This window comes from Orcinus orca, chromosome 13, assembly GCF_937001465.1.
Source record: "Orcinus orca chromosome 13, mOrcOrc1.1, whole genome shotgun sequence".
Classification (NCBI taxonomy): Eukaryota; Metazoa; Chordata; class Mammalia; order Artiodactyla; family Delphinidae; genus Orcinus; species Orcinus orca.
In genome coordinates, this window is record NC_064571.1 from 12,480,390 (window position 1) to 12,502,429 (window position 22,040).

The 22,040-nt window shown below is 43.7% G+C and overlaps 2 protein-coding genes and 1 gene segment (V, D, J or C); 2 read left to right on the forward strand and 1 right to left on the reverse strand.

The window, feature by feature from the left end:
• The window catches only part of LOC101283205 (immunoglobulin kappa light chain-like), a 50,085-nt gene that overhangs the window by 15,407 nt on the left and 12,638 nt on the right, over window positions 1-22,040 (forward strand). The gene's annotated exons all lie outside the window — the stretch shown is intronic.
• Window positions 1-22,040, reverse strand: part of RPIA (ribose 5-phosphate isomerase A) — a 113,693-nt gene that overhangs the window by 14,456 nt on the left and 77,197 nt on the right. Inside the window, exon 9 of one of the 2 annotated variants that reach the window (XM_049695892.1) lies at window positions 12,170-13,634. The exons of the other annotated variant lie outside the window; for it this stretch is intronic. Within the exon in view, the coding sequence (XP_049551849.1) occupies window positions 13,594-13,634 (41 nt within the window). The 3' untranslated portion in view covers window positions 12,170-13,593. Of the gene's footprint in view, window positions 1-12,169; window positions 13,635-22,040 lie in introns of those variants that run through there. 2 annotated transcript variants of the gene reach the window in all.
• On the forward strand, window positions 17,475-18,018 carry LOC105748875 (immunoglobulin kappa variable 3-11-like). The segment is given in 2 exon segments: window positions 17,475-17,523; window positions 17,713-18,018. Coding segments are annotated over 2 exon segments (355 nt in total).

Genomic DNA, 22,040 nt, shown 5'->3' on the forward strand with positions numbered 1-22,040 from the left:
CTGTGCTCTGTGGCTGGAAGCCCTGCCTTGTCCCTCCCCTCTGTGATGGCTGTGTCCCCAGTGCCCATCTCTACCCGCCTCAGGAAGCACCTCGGGAAAATGGGGACGCCAGCTTTTCTCCTCTTCCTCTTGCTGTTCTGACTCTGGTGAGGAAGGAGGACTCAGGCTTCAGCCTCAGTTTCTCTGCATTGAACATGCACATGCCCTTGAAGAGGAAGTTGTTAGTCTGTTATTTTCTGATCAGAAATGCATCAAATGGAATGAGCTACCTACATGCTTCGTTTGCATATTGGGGATGTCAATGTTTGCTCTCCCACTGCGACGCCACTGGGGACACTGTGTGGACACCGTCTCCAGCCTTCCTCCCTGTGTCCCAGGAGAGAGAGGCCCCATCACCTGCAGGGCCAGCCAGAGAATTCACAGCGTCATGGCCTGACATTAGCAGAAAGTAGGACCAACCGCTGAGCTCCTGCACACTGACACTTACCCCTGGTCATAAGGCAGTGGGTCTGCACAGACATCACTCTCCTCACCAGCAGAAGAACTGCCTTCAGGAGTCCCGGGACACTCCTCCTGTCATCACTCTGAGCCCAAGCCTAACCCAGCTTTCTCTCCTAGAGTTCTTAAGCTTTCTGGGGCCATCTCAGGGGAATAAGGCTGGGCCAACCCCCTCTCCTCCTGACCCTCCCTTCCCACCTCCTCTATGGGCACCTCCAGTGCATCTCACCTTCATCACTGAGTGAAGCACTTTGGTGTGTTCTGTCGACCTCCTACTCTGAATTCACTGATTTTAATTCATCTTTATGTCATACACATGCATTCTCATCTTGAGATTTGAGGCCCTTGTTTCTCACATCCTGACCCATTGTTATCCTGTAGTTCTAATTCCACTCCATGAATCCTTGTGGAGGAGTCGTTGTTGGCAGGTTGAGGTTATTGGAAACCATAAAGTAAGATACAAATACTCAGATGCTAGCAATAAGGGACAGGGGAAGACCTGGCCCATTGAGAACAAGAGTCCTGGCAGCCATGAGAAGCAATGAACCCTGGGGCAGGGGGGACATCCCTCCTCACTCCGAGTCAGACCCAAGGCTGAGAACAGGCTTGAGTGTTCTCAAGTGGAGTGGTTTCGTTTGTGTGACTACACTTGCACCTGAGGTCACCTGTGTTGCTCTTAGGGAGGGAAGCCACCAGGGGAGGTTCTGCCTATGGGATGAGCTCTGGAAAGAAATATTTCTCCTCTTGAGTCCCTGGCACACTACATATCTCCCCCAGTGCCTGCAGCTTCACAGGGTCCCCCAGACCTCCCTCGGATCACTCAGAGTCCTCAAAAATGAGCAGGTCCCTGATGACCCATCAGGAACGTGGGTGTGGGGTCCTGGGCTTCATCACCATCAGGCTCTGTAGTGGGGAAGTGGCCATAGAGCAATGAACTCACTGTTGATTTGAAAGGTTCATGCTCATTTTTCAAAATATAAAATCATTTTTATGACCACCTAGAGGGGTGGGATAGGGAGAGAGGGAGGGAGACACAAGAGGGAGGGGATATGGGCATATATATATATATCTGACTCACTTTGTTACACAGCAGAAACTAACACACCATTGTAAAGCAATTATACTCCAATGAAGATGTTAAAAATATATATATAGAATCAATTTTATAATGCAATTTAGCTTATGGTAACTTAGCAAAACAAGGGAAAACAAGAAATGTGTCACACTTATATCAATTAGAGGATGTTGATTTATGTTACTAATGTATGTAACTTTAATTTGATTTAAAAGTCTCAGCCAAAATAAACTTTATTTCCTATAACTTAAAATGTTTATATATGCTGAGAATATAAAACATAGGAAAAAGAAATTGAAGATGATTCAAAGAAATAGAAAGATATCCCATGCTCTTGGATTGGAAAAACTGACATTGTTAAAATGGTCATACCACCCAAATCAATCTACAGATTTAATGCAATCTCTATCAAATTACCCATGATATTTTTCACAGGACTAGAACAAATAATCCTAAAATTTACATGGAACCACAAAACACCAAAATTACAAAGTAATCCTGAGGAAAAAGAACCTAGCTGGAGGTATAACCCTCCCAGACTTCAGACAATAGTACAAAGTTATAGTAATCAAAACAGCGTAGTATTGGCACAAAAACAGACCAATGGAACAGACTAGAGAGCTCAGAAAAAAACCCACACACCTACTGTCAATTAATCTTCAGCAAAGGAAGCAAGAATATTCAATGGAGAAAAGACAGTCTGTTCAGCAAGTGGTGTTGGGAAAGTTGGACAGCTCATCTAAACCAATGAAGTTAGAACACTCCCTCACAAAAATAAATTCAAAATGACTTAAAGCCCTAAATATAAGACATGGCACCATAAAACTCCTAGAAGAGATCATAAGGAAAACATTCTCCGATGTAAATTGTAGCAGTATTTTTTCAGATTAGTCTCTCAAGACAAAAGAAATAAAAGCAAAAGTAAACAAATGGGACCTAACCAAACTTACAACTTTTGCGCAGAAAGGAAACCATAAACAAAATGAAAACACTACCTACAGACTGGGAGAAAATACTTACAAACGATGTGACCAACAAGGGCTTAATTTCCAAATATACAAACAGTTCATACAACTCAATGTCAAAAAACTAACAATGCAATCAAAAAACTGGCAGAAGAACAAAATAGACACTTCTCCAAAGAAGACATACAAATGGCCAACAGGCACATGATAAGATGCTCAACATTGCTAATTATTAGAGAAATAGAAATCAAAACTACAAAGAGCTACATACCAGTCAAACTGGCCATCATCAAAAAGTCTACAAATAGGAAGGAGCTTCAAGATGGTGGAAGAGTAAGACGTGGAGATCACCTCCCTACCCACAAATACATCACAAATACATCTACATGTGGAACAACTCCTACAGAACAGCTACTGAGTGCTGGCAGAAGACCTCAGACCTCCCAAAAGGCAAGACACTCCCCACGTACCTGCGTAGGGCAAAAGAAAAAACAGAGACAAAGAATAGGGACAGGACTGGCACCAGTGGGAGGGAGCTGTGAAGGAGGAAAGGTTTCCACACACTAGGAAGCCCCTTCGCGGGCGGAGACTGCGGGTGGCGGAGGGGGAAGCTTCGGAGCCACGGAGGAGAGCGCAGCAACAGGGGTGCGGAGGGCAAAGCAGAGAGTTTCCCGCACAGAGGATCGGTGCCGACCGGGCTTCGGTTGATGGCAGGGAGAGGACTGGCTGCCTCAACACAGCCTGGAGGGGCAAGAGCCTTTTTCTTGCCTCTTTGTTTCCTGGTGCACGAGGAGAGGGGATTACGAGCGCTGCTTAGAGGAGCTCCAGAGACGGGTGCGAGCAGTGGCTATCAGCGCAGACCCCAGAGACGGGCATGAGACGCTAAGGCTGCTACTGCCGCCACCAAGAAGCCTGTGTGCGAGCACAGGTCACTATCCACATCCCCCTTCCGTGGAGCCTGTGCAGCCTGCCACTGCCAGGGTCCCGTGATCTAGGGACAACTTCCCCGGGAGAACGCACGGCGCGCCTCAGGCTGGTGCAACGTCACGCAGGCCTCTGCCGCCGCAGGCTCACCCCACATCCGTACCCCTCCCTCCTCCCAGCCTGAGTGAGCCAGAGCCCCCTAATCAGCTGCTCCTTTAACCCCATCCTGTCTGAGAGAAGAACAGACACCCTCAGGCGACCTACACGCAGAGGCGGGGCCAAATCCAAAGCTGAACCCTGGGAGCTGTGAGAACAAAGACGAAAAGGGAAATCTCTCCCAGCAGCCTCAGGAGCAGTGGATTAAACCTCCACAATCAACCTGATGTACCCTGCATCTGTGGAATACCTGAATAGACAACGAATCATCCCAAATTGAGGAGGTGGACTTTGGGAGCAACTATATATATATATATTTTTTTCCCTTTTTCTCCTTTTGTGAGTGTGTATGTGTATGCTTCTGTGTGTGATTTTGTCTGTATAGCTTTGCTTTTACCATATGTCCTAGGGTTCTGTCTGTTCGGGGTTTTTTTGTTTGTTTGGTTTTATTTTGTTTTTTTTAGTACACTTTTTGGCGCTTGTTATCATCGGTGGATTTGTTTTTTGGTTGGGTTGCTCTCTTCCTTCTTTCCTTCTTTTTTTCTTCTTTCTTTTATTACTTTTTAAAATTGTTTCTAATAATTATTTTTTATTTTAATAACTTTATTTTATTTTATCTTCTTCTTTCTTTGTTTCTTTTTTTTTCTCCATTTTATTCTGAGCCGTGTGGATGACAGGCTCTTGGTGCTCCAGCCAGGCGTCAGGGCTGTGCCTCTGAGGTGGGAGAACCAAGTTCAGGACACTGGTCCACAAGAGACCTCCCAGCTCCACATAATATCAAATGGTGAAAATCTGGCAGAGATCTTCATCTCAATGCCAAGACCCAGGTCCACTCAACGACCAGCAAACTACAGTGCTGGACACCCTATGCCAAACAACTAGCAAGACAGGAACACAACCCCACCCATTAGCAGACAGGCTGTGTAAAATCGTAATAAGGCCACAGACACCCCAAAACACACCACCAGATGTGTACCTGCCCACCAGAAAGACAAGATCCAGCCTCATCCACCAGAACACAGGCACTAGTCCCCTCCACCAGGAAGCCTACACAACCCACTGAACCAACCTTAGCCACTGGGGGCAGACACCAAAAACAATGCGAACTAAGAACCTGCAGCCTGTGAAAAGGAGACCACAAATACTGTAAGTTAAGCAAAATGAGAAGACAGAAAAACACACAGCAGATGAAGGAGCAAGGTAAAAACCCACCAGATGTAACAAATGAAGAGGAAATAGTCAGTCTACCTGAAAAAGAATTCAGAGTAATGATAGTAAAGATGATCCAAAATCTTAGAAATAGAATGGAGAAAATACAAGAAACGTTTAACAAGGACCTAGAAGAACTAAAGAGATGAACAACACAATAAATGAAATTAAAAAGACTCTAGATGGGATCAATAGCAGAATAACTGAGGCAGAAGAACGGATAAGTGACCTGGAAGATAAAATAGTGGAAACAACTACTGCAGAGCAGAATAAAGAAAAAAGAATGAAAAGAATTGAGGACAGTCTCAGAGACCTCTGGGACAACATTAAATGCACCACCACTCGAATTATAGGGGTCCCAGAAGAAGAAGAGAAAAAGAAAGGGACTGAGAAAATATTTGAAGGGATTATAGTTGAAAACTTCCCTAATATGGGAAAGGAAACAGTTAATCAGGTCCAGGAAGCACAGAGAGTCCCATACAGGATAAATCCAAGGAGAAACATGACAAGACACATATTAATCAAACTATCAAAAATTAAATACAAAGAAAACATATTAAAAGCAGCAAGGGACAGGGCTTCCCTGGTGGCGCAGTGGTTGGGAGTCCGCCTGCCAATGCAGGGGACGCGGGTTTGTGCCCCGGTCCAGGAGGATCCCACATGCCGCGGAGCGGCTGGGCCCGTGAGCCGTGGCCGCTGAGCCTACGGGTCCGGAGCCTGTGCTCCGCAACGGGAGAGGCCACGACAGTGAGAGGCCCGCGTACCGCAAAAAACAAAACAAAACAAAACAAAATAAAAAAAGCAGCAAGGGAAAAACAACAAATAACACACAAGGGAATCCCCATAAGGTTAACAGCTGATCTTTCAGCAGACACTCTACAAGCCAGAAGGGAGTGGCAGGACATAGTTAAAGTGATGAAGGGGAAAAAGCTACAACCAAGATTACTCTACCCAGCAAGGGTCTCATTCAGATTTGACAGAGAAATTAAAACCTTTACAGACAAGCAAAAGCTAAGAGAATTCAGCACCACCAAACCAGCTTTACAACAAATGCTAAAGGAATTACTCTAGGCAGGAAACACAAGAGAAGGAAAAGACCTACAATAACAAACCCGAAACAATTAAGAAAATGGTAAATAGGAACATACATACATATGGATAATTACCTTAAATGTAAATGGATTAAATGCTCTACCCAAAACACACAGACTGGCTGAATGGATACAAAAACAGACCCATATATAGGCTGTCTACAAGAGACTCACTTCAGACCTAGGGACACATACAGACTGAAAGTGAGGGGATTGAAAAAGATATTCCATGCAAATGGAAACAAAAAGAAAGCTGGAGTAGCAATTCTCATATCAGGCAAAATAGACTTTAAAACAAAGACTATTACAAGACACAAAGAAGGACACTACATAATGATCAAAGGATCAATCCAAGAAAAATATATAACAATTGTAAATATTTATGCACCCAACATAAGAGCACCCCAATACATAAGGCAAATACTACCAGCCATTAAAGGGGAAATCGACAGTAACACAATCATACTAGGGGACTTTAACACCCCACTTTCACCAATGGACAGATCATCCAAAATCAAGGTAAATAAGGAAACACAAGCTTTAAATGATACATTAAACAAGATGGACTCAATTAATATTTATAGGATATTCCATCCAAAAACAACAGAATACACTTTCTTCTCAAGTGCTCATGGAACATTCTCCAGGATAGATCATATCTTGGGTCACCAATCAAGCCTTAGTAAATTTTAGAAAATTGAAATCGTATCAAGTATCTTTTCCAACCACAATGCTATGAGTCTAGATATCAATTACAGGAAAAATTCTGTAAGAATACAAACGCATGGAGGCTAAACAATACACTATTTAATAACCAAGAGATCATGGAAGAAATCAAAGAGGAAATCAAAAAATACCTAGAAACAAATGACAATGAAAACACGACGACCCAAAACCTACGGGATGCAGCAAAAGCAGTTCTAAGAGGGAAGTTTATAGCAACACAATCCTACCTTAAGAAACAAGAAACATCTCAAATAAACAACCTAATCTTACACCGAAAGCAATTAGAGAAAGAAGAACCAAAAAAACCCAAAGTTAGCAGAAGGAAATAATCATAAAGATCAGATCAGAAATAAATGAAAAAGAAATGAAGGAAACGATAGCAAACATAAATAAAACTAAAATCTGGTTCTTGAGAAGATAAACAAAATTGATAAACCATTAGCCAGACTCATCAAGAAAAAAAGGGAGAAGACTCAAATCAATAGAATTAGAAATGAAAAAGGAGAAGTAACAACTGACACTGCAGAAATACAAAAGATCATGAGAGATTACCACAAGCAACTCTATGCTGATAAAATGGACAATCTGGAAGAAATGGACAAATTCTTAGAAATGCACAACCTGCCGAGACTGAATCAGGAAGAAATAGAAAATATGAACAGACCAATCACAAGCACTGAAATTGAAAGTGCGATTAAAAATCTTGCAACAAACAAAAGCCCAGGACCAGATGGCTTCACAGGCGAATTCTATCAAACATTTAGGGAAGAGCTAACACCTATCCTTCTCAAACTCTTCCAAAATATAGCAGAGGGAGGAACACACCCAAACTCATTCTACAAGGCCACCATCACACTGATACCAAAACCAGACAAAGATGTCACAAAGAAAGAAAACTACAGGTCAATATCACTGATGAACATAGATGCCAAAATCCTCAACAAAATACTAGCAAACAGAATCCAACAGCATATTAAAAGGATCATACACACACAGCAAAAGAAACCATAAACAAGATAAAAAGACAACCCTCAGAATGGGAGAAAATATTTTCAAATGAAGCAACTGACAAAGGATTAATCTCCAAAATTTACAAGCAGCTCATGCAGCTCAATATCAAAAAAACAAACAACCCAATCCAAAAATGGGCAGAAGACCTAAATAGAAATTTCTCCAAGGAAGATATACAGATTGCCAACAAACACATGAAAGAAAGCTCAACATCATTAACCATTCGAGAAATGCAAATCAAAACTACAATGAGATATCATCTCACACCAGTTAGAATGGCCATGATCAAAAAATCTACAAACAATAAATGCTGGAGAGGGTGTGGAGAAAAGGGAACCCTCCTCTTGCACTGTTGTTGGGAATGTAAATGATACAGCCACTATGGAGAAGAATATGGAGGTTCCTTAAAATATTAAAAATAGAACTACCATACCACCTATCCCACTACTGGGCATATACCCTCAAAAAGCCATAATTCAAAAAGAGTCATTTACCACAATGTTCACTGCAGCTATATTTACAATAGACAGGACATGGAGGCAACCTACGTGTCCATCAACAGATGAATTGATAAAGGAGATGTGGCACATACATACAATGGAATATTACTCAGCCATAAAAAGGAACGAAATTTGTAGTGAGGTGGATGGACCTAGAGTATGTCATTCAGAGTGAAGTAAGTCAGAAAGAGAAAAACAAATACCATATGCTATCACATATATATGGAATCTAAAAAACAAACAAAAAAAAGTCATGAGGAACCTAGGGGCAAGATGGGAATAAAGATGCAGACCTACTAGAGAATGGACTTGAGGATATGGGGAGGGGGAAGGGTAAGCTTGGACAAAGTGAGAGAGTGGCATGGACATATATACACTACCAAACGTAAGATAGATAGCTAGTGGGAAGCAGCCGCATAGCACAGGGAGATCAGCTCGGTGCTCTGTGACCACCTAGAGGGGTGGGATAGGGAGGGTGGGAGGGAGGGAGATGCAAGAGGGTAGAGATATGGGGATATGTATATGTATAACTGATTCACTTTGTTATAAAGCAGAAACTAACACACCATTGTAAAGCAATTATACTCCAATAAAGATGTTTAAAAAAAAGTCTACAAACAATAACTTCTGGAGGGGGTGTGGAGAAAAGGGAACACTCCTACACTGTCGATGGGAATGTAAATTGATGCAACCACTATGGAAAATAGTATAAAGTTCCTTAAAATAAAAATACAGTTACGATATGATACAGCAGTCACACTCCTGGGCATATATCCAGAAAAGACGAAAATTCTAATTTGAAAAGATACATGCACCCCAATGTTCACTGCAACACTATTTATAATAGCCAAGACATGGAAGCATCCTAAGTGTCTATCAACAGATGAGTGGATAAAGATGATGTGGGATATATATAGATAGATATACATATAGATATAGATGAAGGAATATTACTCAGCCATGAAAAAGAACAAAATATTGCCATTTGCAGCAACACGCGTGGACCTAGAGATTATAATACTAAATGAAGTAAGTCAGAGAAATACAAATGTTATATGATGCCACTTGTATGTGGAATCTAAAAAATAACACAAATGAAATTTGCAAAACAGAAACAGACTGACAGAAATAGAAAACAAACTAATGGTTACCAAAGGGGAAAGGGGTGGGGGAGAGATAAATTAAGACTATGGGATAAAGAGATACATGAGGGTCTTAAAACAGGGAAATTATCCTGGATTATCTCTGGTTTACCCCTGCTGGTGAGTCCTTGTTCACTCAGGCTGGGGCTAATGACATTTGATAGGTCCTATAGATAAAAATATTGAAAACTTTAGCCCTTGCTTTCAAGGAAGACACTGCCTTTTGGGGAAGATGATCCCTTAGATATACAAATGATTACAGTATAACTGATTTAGGCTGTGGTTATAGGTAAAGACAAAAGGGACTGTAGTGGAAAAAGGATGGAACACTGCACAAAAGAGACACTGCACGAGGAAAGTTTTTACAGAGGAAAAGGGATTTTCATGGGTATAAGATGGGGACGAGTATTTCTTTTCCCCGGGAAGAGGTTGGGGCAGCATCTCACTGCTGTTATGAAGTCTCACTTTAGGGATGTCCCTTCCCTAGGGCATCACAGAAATATTCTTCACTCTTGCAGGGAAGCCAAGTAGAGGGAGGCCCTACCCTTCTTTCCAAGAACCTCAGCACCCTCGAAGAGTCACACTGAGTTCTTTTTCTCATGTCTCTGTTTTCTAGACTATGACCTACTTTAGGGAAAGGCTGACTCAACTTTGGATGCTGAAGAGTTCCAAAATTTAAATGGTTGAGAATCTGTGTTTCCAGTGGGCATGCCAGCTCTCACATGGGCAATGACCATGGCGGGGGGTGGGAATCAAGGAAGGGACAATTTTTAATTAAAAAGTGCAGTATATATATATATATATATATATATATATATATATATATATTCCATTTTATATACAATATATTCCATTTTATATATTATATATATAATATGTGAAAGGAGGAAAACCTGCCATTTGCAACAACAGGGATGGACCTCGAGCACATTATGCTCAATGAGGTAAGTCAAAAAGAGAAAGACAAGTACTGTATGATATCACTTATATGTGGCATCTAAAACAGTTAAACTTGTAAGAAAGGGATGATCAATCAGGAGTTTTCACCAGGCCACATATACTTGTGCAAACCCAGCCTGCGCCCTCTGCTCCTGTCTCCCACAGAGCTCGTCCCATTTTCCTGCAGAGCAGTGAGGTTGCTTCCGTCACACATAACACATCACTCAGGTCCTGGTCCTGCCCCAACAGGATAAACAGGGCTGGGTATGGAGCTGATGCTCTGCTGACCACTGGCAGGGCTGCCGCAGAGAAGGCTACTGGATCTGTCTGCAGCTCGATGCTGGCTCTGTCTGCTCCAAGGCTCTGGTGCCTGCATGGACTATTCCGTGGAGGTCAGGGTGACATCAGTGAGCTGTCACCTCCATGACCACACAGGGCCACGCAGAACTCCTCCCACTCTCAGACCCCAGGCTCATTTTTTCCATTAAAATCGATCTCAACCTGCTGATTCCTTTCTTTGGTCACTAAAGACGCTTTTGTAGAATCAGCAGAAGTCCCTACCTACAGTGAGGAAAGAACATTCCAGTTCAAAATGCTTCCTTGAATTCCTGAGGATTCTACATGCAGCAGTAACGGGATTGTTCAGCCTGCTTGTTTGCCCAGGTCTCATGTTCTCTGGGAACACGTAGTTCTAAAGTCAAAACGGTCAGAGTGACCACAGGACTGTGTCCTGTCCCTGGGGAACTGCCTACCACCTCATTTCCCTGCTGTGTTCGGTTCACCCCTTATGGTAACTGACAGGGTCCTCCTAAGGAAGGGTGCCAACAGACAGATAGACCCACAGAAAGAAACAAGGGGCCCAGACTAAACCAGACAGGCAGGCGTGCTCCGTGAAGGTGCAGAAGACTAAAGGAGATTGCTGACATCCCAGGAGGTCTTCACAAACCTCACTCCCATAATCATCACTCAGTCTTGTCCATGAGAACCCCAGAGCTACAAACTTGTCCCAAAGACCTGAAAATAGTACAGAGGACTTGATCCGAGACCCTGAGACTCCCCAGCTTACAACACACAGGAGAGAACCCAAGGGCCCCACTGTGGTCTCTGAGGGCAGCAGCACATCATCCTTCCTCTGGAGACGTGGGCTGGACAGGCTCCTGCATTGTTAGGTCAGCAACATATACCCATATGCTGTCAGTATGTGGCTTCCCATATTAACGTTTTCCTTCAGCAACAACTTAATTTTAATTGCCAGTCTTTGTCGGTAGTGGTTGTGTATATTTGGAAATACATTCTCTGTGATGAAGCCTGGCTGACTTGGCTTTCCTGTGATATCTGATTGGCTGGTTTGGTCTTCAATCAAGGGTAAATTTGCAAACTGGTTAGAGCAGAAAGTAAAACAAGCCCCCATTTCTGTAAGAATAGACCCTTGAGTGACCACTCTGCAGGCATCTGGCAGGCTCTGAAGTGAGCTCTGTCCCAGCCTCTGGAGAGGAGCCTGTGAATGGGTCAGCCTCACTGGTACTGCCCAGTCCAGCCTAAGAGTCTTTGGGACCAGAGGCACCTCCCTCACCTCCAAGTCCTCCTGCAGCTGTAGATGCAGTAAGCCTGCTGCCCTCAGAGGGCTCTAGAGAAGAGCTCTGGTCAGGCCATCAGACATGCAAATCAACTCCAAGGAAGCCTGTGTTTATTTAGTCCCAGGGCTCAGCCTCAATTCCAAAGCAATACTATCTCCTGCCCTTCGGTACAGAAGCAACGGATTCCAGGGACACTCCAAGATGAGCTCCCAGATCCAGCTCCTCTGTCTCCTGGTGATGGGTTTTCAGGGTAAGCATGTTTCCCACTGCAGATTCTGAGCTAGAACTTTAGCCCTTGACAAAGAGATCACGTGCTCATAGGGCTTTAGAAATTACAATGCAATATGTAGAGTTGGTTTTTTTTTTGTTTTTTTGGTTTTTATTTATTTTTGGCTGTGTTGGGTCTTCGTTTCTGTGCGAGGGCTTTCTCTAGTTGCGGCGAGCGGGGACCACTCTTCATCGCGGTGCGCGGGCCTCTCACTATCTCGGCCTCTCTTGTTGCGGAGCACAGGCTTCAGACGCTCAGGCTCAGTAGTTGGGGGTCACGGGCCCAGTTGCTCCGCGGCACGTGGGATTTTCCCAGACCAGGGCTCGAACCCGTGTCCCCTGCATTGGCAGGCAGATTCTCAACCACTGCGCCACCAGGGAAGCTCCCTGTAGAGTTGTTTTGACTTAACTCTTATTAGCATCCAAGGCAGAGTCCAAGGTTGACAATGAGGCAGAGGCATAAAGAACCTGGAACCTGTCCTCTTCCCCTGAGGACGATGGAGCCCTCTGTCCATGCCCCCTCCCCATGTCCACCCTCTCCTTAGAGGTGCACCAGGGACCCATTTAGACCAGAGTGAATGGACTCATCCCTCAGCCCCTGAGGATGGGACTGTCCCATGTTCTGTCACCTTTCACAGCTTGCCCTTGTCCTGAGGACATAGCAATAGCCACTTCGATGTGGATTCTGAGTCTTTGGGAAAAGTAACACTTTGTGTTGCCTTGGTGGGGTGTCCTTACAGGCTGCTGGGGACAGATCACACTGACCCAGACTCCAGAGACCCTGGCAGCATCTCAAGGAAGCTTTGTCTCCATAACATGTAAGAGCAGTGTGGAGGTAGGTACCTCCATGGCCTGGTACCAACAGAAACCCAAGGAGCCTCCCAGGCTGCTCATCTTTGGAGCTTCTGCCCGGGCCTCAGGAACCCCGTCCAGGTTCCAAGGAAGTGGCTCTGGCTTTGACTTCTCCCTCGCCATCCATGGAGTAGAGGCTGAAGATGTTGGGGTGTATTACTGCCAGCAGCACATCAGCCCACCTCTCACAGTGACAGGCCCTCAAATAAAAATATCCTTTCTGGTCTAATGATGCCCACTTGGTGAAAAGACACCTGCTTCCTGCAAGAAGCCACAATGTGAGATGTAAGATGTCCATATTTTAATGCCCATGTTCTCAGAGTCTAAGTTTCTGTGCTGGGTGAAGCAGGGGCATGCTGAGACATTACCTCACATTTAAACTGGATCTACATAGGGGAAAGGATGGAGGAGACTGGAGCCAAGCTGTGATCCAGACAGAAGCTTTAAATCGATTTTGTTGTTATTTCCGTTATCAACTGCAGCATAAAAGAACACCCCCCAAATCACAGCTTCAGAAAGCGACAGTTTATTATTTCTCGTGATTCTGTGGGCTGGCTGGGTGCTTTCTCTGCTGCCTTGCCAGGGGCTCACCCATGCTGCTGCAGTCAGCTGAAGGTCACCCGGGCTGAAAGGTCCAAGCTGTTCTCAGCCACAAGTCTGCCTATTGGTTCTGGGTGATGAGTGGGGAGTCTTGGTTTTCCCCTTAGGCACATGTAAGGGAAGTGGAGGTTGGTGAGAGACCTGCACCTCAGGTGCAGGCTCTAAACAGTGAATTGACTATAGAGAATTTTAAATGAATAATAATGATGCTTTTTATTATCACTGTGCACAGAAAATTCTGAACAATTCTCCTCCCCGCAGGAAGGACCAGTCCCACTCCCCTAGCCATCCTTGTCATGCCACTGGATGGCCTTCTCACATGTCTGGTGGTCAGTGCCGGCTGTTTGCCCAGAGCCTCAGTTTTCCTCCATGTGACCTCTCATCCTCTAATAGGCTACATCTTCTTTCTTACGTTCAAGAGGTGAGATGGAAGCTGCAACACTATTTGAGACCCGCTATCCAGAACTGGCACAGGGTTCTTTGAACCACATTCTGTTTGTCAAAGTAAGACCCAAACCCAGCTTGATTCAAGGCTTGATGAAATAGACTGCAGTCTTCATTGCAGAAACATGCAGCAATGTTTTTCTGATCTACCATAACTGTCTGAGTTATACATTTAAGGACAACAAAGAAGAATGGCTGCAATATTTATCAAATGCTTATTATGTTCCAAGAACTGAGCTAAGTCTTGGTATGAGAAGGATGTTTTATTCCCATCGTCCAGTAGAAAACGCGGTGGCAGAGAGAGGTTATAAAATGTGTTCAAGGTCATCCAGATAGTAAGGACAGATTCTAATCAGAAAATCTGATTCATAGAAGGGAGTGAGTATTATGAGAACACAGAAGGATTCTGTGTAGGTAGCTGATTGGAAAGATTCTGTGAGAGGCAAGGACACTGGTACTAGGAAAGGCTCCACATGTAACTTGCTGAGGACAGGGTTTGGGATCTCTTAATACCTTTTTTTTACATCTTTGTTGGAGTATAATTGCTTTACAACGATGTGTTAGTTTCTGCTGTGCAACAGCGAATCAGCTATATGTATACATATATCCCTATATCCCCTCCCTCTTGAGCCTCCCTCCCACCCTCCCTATCCCACCCCTCTAGGTGGTCACAAAGCCCCGAGCTGATCTCCCTGTGCTGTGCAGCAGCTTCCCACTAGCCATCCATTTTACATTTGGTAGTGTATATATGTCAATTCTACTCTCTCACTTCGTCCCAGCTTCCCCTTCCCCTCCTGTGCCCTCCAGTCTGTTCTCTACATCTGCGTCTTTATTCCTGCCCTGCCACTGGTCACTAGGTTCATCAGTACTCTTTTCTTTAGATTCCATATATAGGCATTAGCATACGGTTCTTAATACCTTTTTGTACCTTCATTGACAGTTCTGAAACTAATCAGTGTGACTAACTAAGATGACATTTGATCACTTAGAACCAGAGGGAAAATGTGATATTTTATTTTATTAAGATGATGACCAAAAAAAACCCAACAACAACAAGAAAATAACATACAAGCAATAGAGAAAACACTAGACTGAGGCCTTTTGATCAGAGATTAAGACTCTTAGTAGGGAGTAAATTGACCTTCTCTTTGCAGAAGACAGAGAAAACCGGGAAAGGAGATGTGAAACAAAGGTACAATCTTGGTTCCTCAAAGGAAACCTAAGAGGAAATGATGATTCTTTTTCCTGAGTGCCAACAGGCAGAAGGAATATTCTCATTCAAAAATAAATAATTAAGAGTGATTATAGTTACAGCATACTCAACACAGTAGGCTGGGAATCCTGGAGCAAAGAAAAGTGGACAAACAATCCCAGATCTCCGATACATCCCAAATCTGACCACCCCTGATCACCTCCACCTTCACTGCCCATCCTGGTGCAAGCTTCCACCATCTTTTACCTGGACAAGGGCCACACCCTCCCCAAAGATCAACATGTCTATTCTCAAGTCAGAAGCCAGGGCAATCTTTTAAAATGTGAGTTAAGCTTGTCCTCTGTTCCAAATCTTGCACTAGATTCTGCTTCACACAGAGGAAAAGCTCAAATCCTTACAACGCCTATCAGGTTCCCGCTGACCAGGACCCTCCCTGTTACTTCTCAGACCCCATCTCCTATGGCTCTGTCCACCGACTCACTGAGTTCAGCCTCACTGGCCACCTGGCTCTGCCCTGAACAAGCCACACACAGTCCTGCCCTTGGACCTCTGGTCCCACTGGTCCCTCTGACAGCAAAACTTTTCCTCCAAACACGCGTTGTGTTAACGCCTCATCTGTCAGTTCAGCCCAAAGCTTCCCTTCTCAACGATCACCCCAATCCTGCATGAATAGTACATCCTGCTCCACACTTTTGTTCGAAGCACTTCTCAACTTTACTTATTTCTTTTTTTACATTTTTGGTCACACCCTGTGGCTCGCAGGATCTCAGTTCTCCAACCAGGGATTCCACCCTTGCCCTTGGCAGTGAAAACTTGGAGTCCTAACCCCTGGACTGCCAGGGAATTCCCAAGTTTATTTATCTCTTTTTGATGTTTACCCTTTAGAGTCTGATTTTCTCTGGTAGAATTTCAGCTCCATAGGGTCAGGGACATTCGTTTCCTGTGAGCACTGACGTATCTCAGCGTTACACAAGAGTACCTGGCATATTCAAGGTGCTCAATAAACATCGTTGCATGAAGGTGGTACATTCTCATTAAGAAGAAAAACGACCACAAAGAAAGTAAAAGCATCCCCTCTGAGACAGTGTATCATTAAGGTATTAAATTTGTGCTGTGCTATTGCACTAAAGTAAGCAAGAAACAGAGTAGCTAAGGAAAAGCCCATGCATCTGATACCAGGCAACCTGGTTAAGTCCAGAGTAAGCTAGAGTGAGGATTTCAGAGGTGATATAAAAGCACACGAAAGGGCTTTCTTGGTGGCGCAGTGGTTGAGAGTCTGCCTGCCGATGCAGGGGACGTGGGTTCGTGTCCCGGTCCGGGAAGATCCCACATGCCGCGGAGCGGCTGGGCCCGTAAGCCATGGCCGCTGAGCCTGCGCGTCCGGAGCCTGTGCTCTGCAACGGGAGAGGCCACAACAGTGAGAGGCCCGCGTACAGCAAAAAAAAAAAAAAAAAAAAAGTGAAAAGACCCTAAATTATTAAAAATCTATTTGACAAGGAATGAATAATCCATTCACTACAAAATAACCTAGTAATCTTCCAGAAGTAAATCTGACATATTACATCTTTCTCCTGCATGATAAATAGAGTAATTAACTCTGCCTGCATGGACAGTACCACTGTCTGTCTTCATGTATATGGTATCAGTACACTGCAGGGGGGAGGGAGGAGGGGAGAGCCAGGGTCCTCATCATCTGTGCAGTTGTCGTTACCCTTACAACCATGTTGCCTGGCCTAACCTGACATTACTCTTTCCTAATTCTAGCAAAGAATAAGGTGACTTCTTGGGAAGTGCCCTTGGGAAATAGCACTGTGCTGCAAATGACAGGTGTATCTGGAACATAAAGTTCCTATAAACTTCTCAATCCGTTTTGACCCAAGCATGCACCAAGGGAGACATCTAGGCATAGTGCTGGTAGAAAGAGGAAAACAGAACCAAAGGCATCTATTTTGTTCCCAGCAGGCTCATACCAAACACCATCTCTCTGAATCTAGGTGAATAATAATAATGAAGTGAGAGGACACGGGAAGGAAATTCTGTGACCAGAGGAGAAAAATTCATCCCTCAGACTAAGTCAATAGGCTTTTCTGACTTGACCACCTGGGGATGGGTTGCTCAAGTGTAGAGAAGAGGAGGCACGTGGTTGCTGCAGCTGGAAACCCAGCTCGCCCCATCCCAGCTGCTTTGCATGTTCCTCCCAGCCCGCCCTGTTGCCCAAAGCCCATATCTATGCCTGAGTCAGTGCTCTGGGGAAGATCTGCCTCAGCTCTGCCTCTGAGTGGATCATGGAAGCCCTAGCTCAGCTTCTCTGCCTCCTGTTACTCTGGATCCCAGGTGAGAGGAACATGGGATGGTTGTGCATGTCAGTGAAGATTTTTGGTTCATGCAGTTGGGTCCTGCACCTCTACTCAGCAAGCAAAAAATTAAGGCTCAGTGTAGATCGATGATCCTAGCCCTGTGGGGAAGACAGTAAGTAGGATCTAGATTACATGAGCGACTTTTTTGTTTTATTTCCAATCTCAGATACCACTGGAGAAGCCACGTTGACACAGTCTCCAGCCTCCCTGTCTTTGTCTCCGGGGGAAAGCGCCACCCTCACCTGCAGGGCCAGTCAAGAGTGTTAGCAACTACCTAGCCTGGTACCAGCAGGAACCTGGGCAGGCTCCCAGGCTCCTCATGTATGATGCAACCACCAGGGCCTCTGGCATCCCAGCCCGGTTCAGTGGCAGTGGGTCGGGGACAGACTTTACTCTCACCATCAGCAGCCTGGAGCCTGAAGATGTTGCTGTTTATTACTGCCATCAGTACTATAGCGGGTATCCACAGTGATTCAACGTGAAACAAAAGCCTCCACAAACCTTTGAGGGTTTTTCATTATACCAGCTGTTTCCTTTATAAGCAGCTGCTGTGACGGCTGTGCAGTTTTAGCATCTCTACCTCTGTTTGGAAATCTTAACGTTCTGAAAAGTAACCCCATGACAAGATTTGCACGCGGACTCCTGGAATTTTTCTTGGACTTAAAGGCACAGCCAGGTTTAGGCACAATTTCTCTGCCAGTGGCATTGGATCAGACGCACATGAGTGGATGCCTTTAAAGATACACCTGTCCTGGCCAGTGCAATCAGGCAACAATAACAACAACAAAGAACAGAACTGGAAAGGAAGAATTAAAACTGTCAAGATGAATGGATTGTGTGCAGAGAAAATTCAAAATAATCTATAGAAAAACTACTGAAATCAATAAGAGAAATAGCCAACCACTGGATTCAAGGTGAATATACAAAAAAACACAAAACAAAATTTGATTTCTCTATAACTGCAACAAAGTATAAAAATTAAAATTACAAAACACACCATCTACAAGAGCATCCAAAGCATCATATATTTAGGAAAAAATAACAAAATACACTGTAGACTCCAGAATATTATTCAAAGAAATTGAAAAAAACCTAGTCAAAATCAAAATCTCAACGGGATTTAAAAAAAATCACACTTGCTGTGCCATTCAATAGAGATGAATAAGACCCAGATAGGTAGGTGGTAGGAGCTGTTCAAGGTCATCCACCTAGTTGAAGAGCATCACAGATCATTCTAGTAACTCCATTTTAGGACTAATTTCTTTCTCAATAATTCAAAAAAATGGATAATCTTTAAATGTTCAAAACACATCTCAGAACACAAAGCCCCAGGCTTACAAATAGCTCTTTCGGTTTCTACTACTCACATATTCTTTTTTTTGCGGTACACCGGCCTCTCACTGTTGTGGCCTCTCCCGACGTGGAGCACAGGCTCCAGACGCGCAGGCTCAGCGGCCATGGCTCACGGGCCCAGCTGCTCCGCGGCATGTGGGAACTTCCTGGACCGGGGCATGAACCCACGTCCCCTGCATCGGTAGGCGGACTCTCAACCACTGCGCCACCAGGGAATCCCTACTCACATATTCTTGCTGTTCCTCACCAAAGGTCTCTTCACTCTTGAAACTCTAGACTTTTTGTTAACACCTTTATGGCATTATAATTCATATACAATATAGTTCACCAATTTATCTTGTCCACGATGATGGACTTTAGTATAAGAGTTGTGCAATCATCACCGCAGACAATTTTATATTTTCGAAAAGAAATCCTGTACCCATTACCAGTTACTCCCCATTTCCTCCAGCATCAAACATCCCCAAGTCCTAGGTAACCACTTACTGTCTGTGCCTACGGTGAATATCTCATATAAACAGATCGTGCTGCATGTTGTCTTTCGTGACTGGCTCACTTCATTTACCATAATGTTTGCAAGGTTTATCCATGTTGTAGCTTATTATAGTACTTTATTTCTTATTATGGCCAAATAGTATGTCATTATACGAATAGGCCACATTTTGCTTTTCCATTCAACACCTGATGGACATTCGGGTTGTTCCCACTATTTGGTGAATTCAATGCCTCTGCTACTAACATTCTTTTACAAGTGTTTGTGTGGGCATCAGGTAAACAGAATTTGATTAAGGAAAAGAAAGACACATCTTACTTTCCTTTCAAACTGACAGTAGCAATTTAATGTCTCACCCTTCATCTTTTTTGCCCTATTCTTTAGCTGTAGTTCTCAAGTTTCCACTTTCAAATGCAGCATGTAGTTTTTTCTGAAATGTAGACGGATGGTATACAAGGAAAATTATTTTAGGTTCTACCCAGTACCACTGAGTAGACATGAATTCACTTGAGTCAAAAGAAAAATTTTAAATTTTAATGTGAAAAAATCTCAGTGTAAGTAATTATGGTTTAGGGTAACTAATACGTGTGTAAATGTTGGAACAGAGAGCTGAGTAATCACGGAAGCAAGTGTGCAGTTGGAAACAGCATTACGTAGACACCTCTCTGAATCCTGTATTCAACCACGATGTGAAGTAATTATGGTCCTGAGCGTGTAACCCAAAAAGGGGGACAATGGTTGATGATGTCAGGAGTATTGCCATGGTATCTATCACCCCAGTTTACTTAGCATCAGAATGGCAGCAGATGGAATACTGAAGAGTGCAGAATAATGAAAAGTCTGGGGGCAGAAAAGCAAAGCGGAGGAAGGATGATGCTGTTTGCCCAGGAGTTTAGATTTTACTCACAGCCCTTTTGAGAGTAAGGAAAGCTCTGACAATATCACCATGGACAGCTCATGCATGAAGTTTCACACTCTGCCAGTTAAACACTGCCTGCCCATCCCACCACCACATACCATGTAATTTGCATACTGCTCCCATACATAAGTCCCTCAACATCTCAGAGGCCATAGAATGTGTATTGTTCAACTGGTGAGGACGCTGACGACAAGTGAACGCCGGGCCAAGGCTATGAGCTCCCAGGCTCCCCTCATCTTTCTCCTCCTCTGAATCTCTGGTAAGAGAAATAGTTCCTCTTTTTGCAGCACTTAAGTCCTCTGAATCTTGACCAAAAAATATGGCATTTGTATATGAAATTGGCTTTTTGCATTCTCAACAAACATGATGCTTTTGATTTATCTTTTCTCTTTTCCTCCCTAAACAGAGACCAGAGCAGAAACACCCATCACACAATCTCCAGCATTTGTGTCAGTGACTCCAGGAGACAATCTCACAAAAAGACAAAATAATCAGCAGTAATTTTTCTAAGGCTATAATAGTAAAGACCTGTCCAGAAGAAAGAATTTTCTGTATTTGTCATCTCCTTTCTGTTTAATTATTCCATGTAAATCTAAGTGCTACAATCTCTCTCCCCACCTCAGTCACTGCCTTACTGCTCTGGGAGGTATAAATAGGATGTGGCAGCCCTTGGGATGAAGCCTGCATGGCACTGGGCAGGAGACACCCTGCACCCATCTAGAGAATATTTGATAAGATATGTGGTTCTCCATGTTCTTCAAGGATCTGTACATATTTTGTCAAACCTCATGACATTATGTTACTGCTGTCTGCACAACAGTGGACCCCAGCAGTACTAGTGTGGAGAAAAAAGGAAGGAAGGAAGGGAGGGAGGGAGGGAGGGAGGAGATACTTGTTGATTTATCCATAAACATTCTAATTTTTCTAATTAAATTATATATCCAAGTAGTTTCAATGTGACATATTCCCAAATATACATATTTATCAAATTCAGTTTGAATTTGATAAATCAACCTAGGGAAGAACCAAGATCGCAAAAATAACCACGCACAACGTATCATTGACACTTGTCTCTGCCCAGGATATCATATCTTCCACTTCCATGAAAAAGAATATTCTTCACATCCCTCATTATTTCTTGCATCGCACAGGCATCTCATGAGGGATCGCACCCCCCGCCGCACTCTCCGTGATTAACAAGTGTCTGGCATACACTTGGTGTCCAGTACATGTTTACCCAAATGAATGAGTGAAACGAACAAGGATTGTTCAGCAGTCACGTGGTACTGCTGTGTGTTACATAGGAAAGCTGTTAAGAGAGTAAACCCTAAATTCTCATCGCAAGGAAAAGGATGTGTTTTCTACTTCTTTAATATTGTCTCTGTATGAGATGATGGATGTTCACTAAACTTATTGGGATCATCATTCCATGACGTATGTAAGTCAAATCATGATGCTGTATGCCTTAAACTTACACAGTGCTGTACACCAATTATATCTCAATAAAACTGGAAGAAAATATTAAAAATTTAAATTTTAAAAGAGCAATGGCCTGGGGGGCTTTAATCTGAATATGGGTAGAAAATGAGAAGAATAAACATTCTATCAAACCAACCCTGCCTAACCTAGAAACCCTGGACAAGTGGGTTTCTGGAAAATGAAGTAAGAGGACGAGTCAAGCATGAAGTGAGGAGGGGCAGAGAGAAGGCAATGGTACAGGAATCATGAC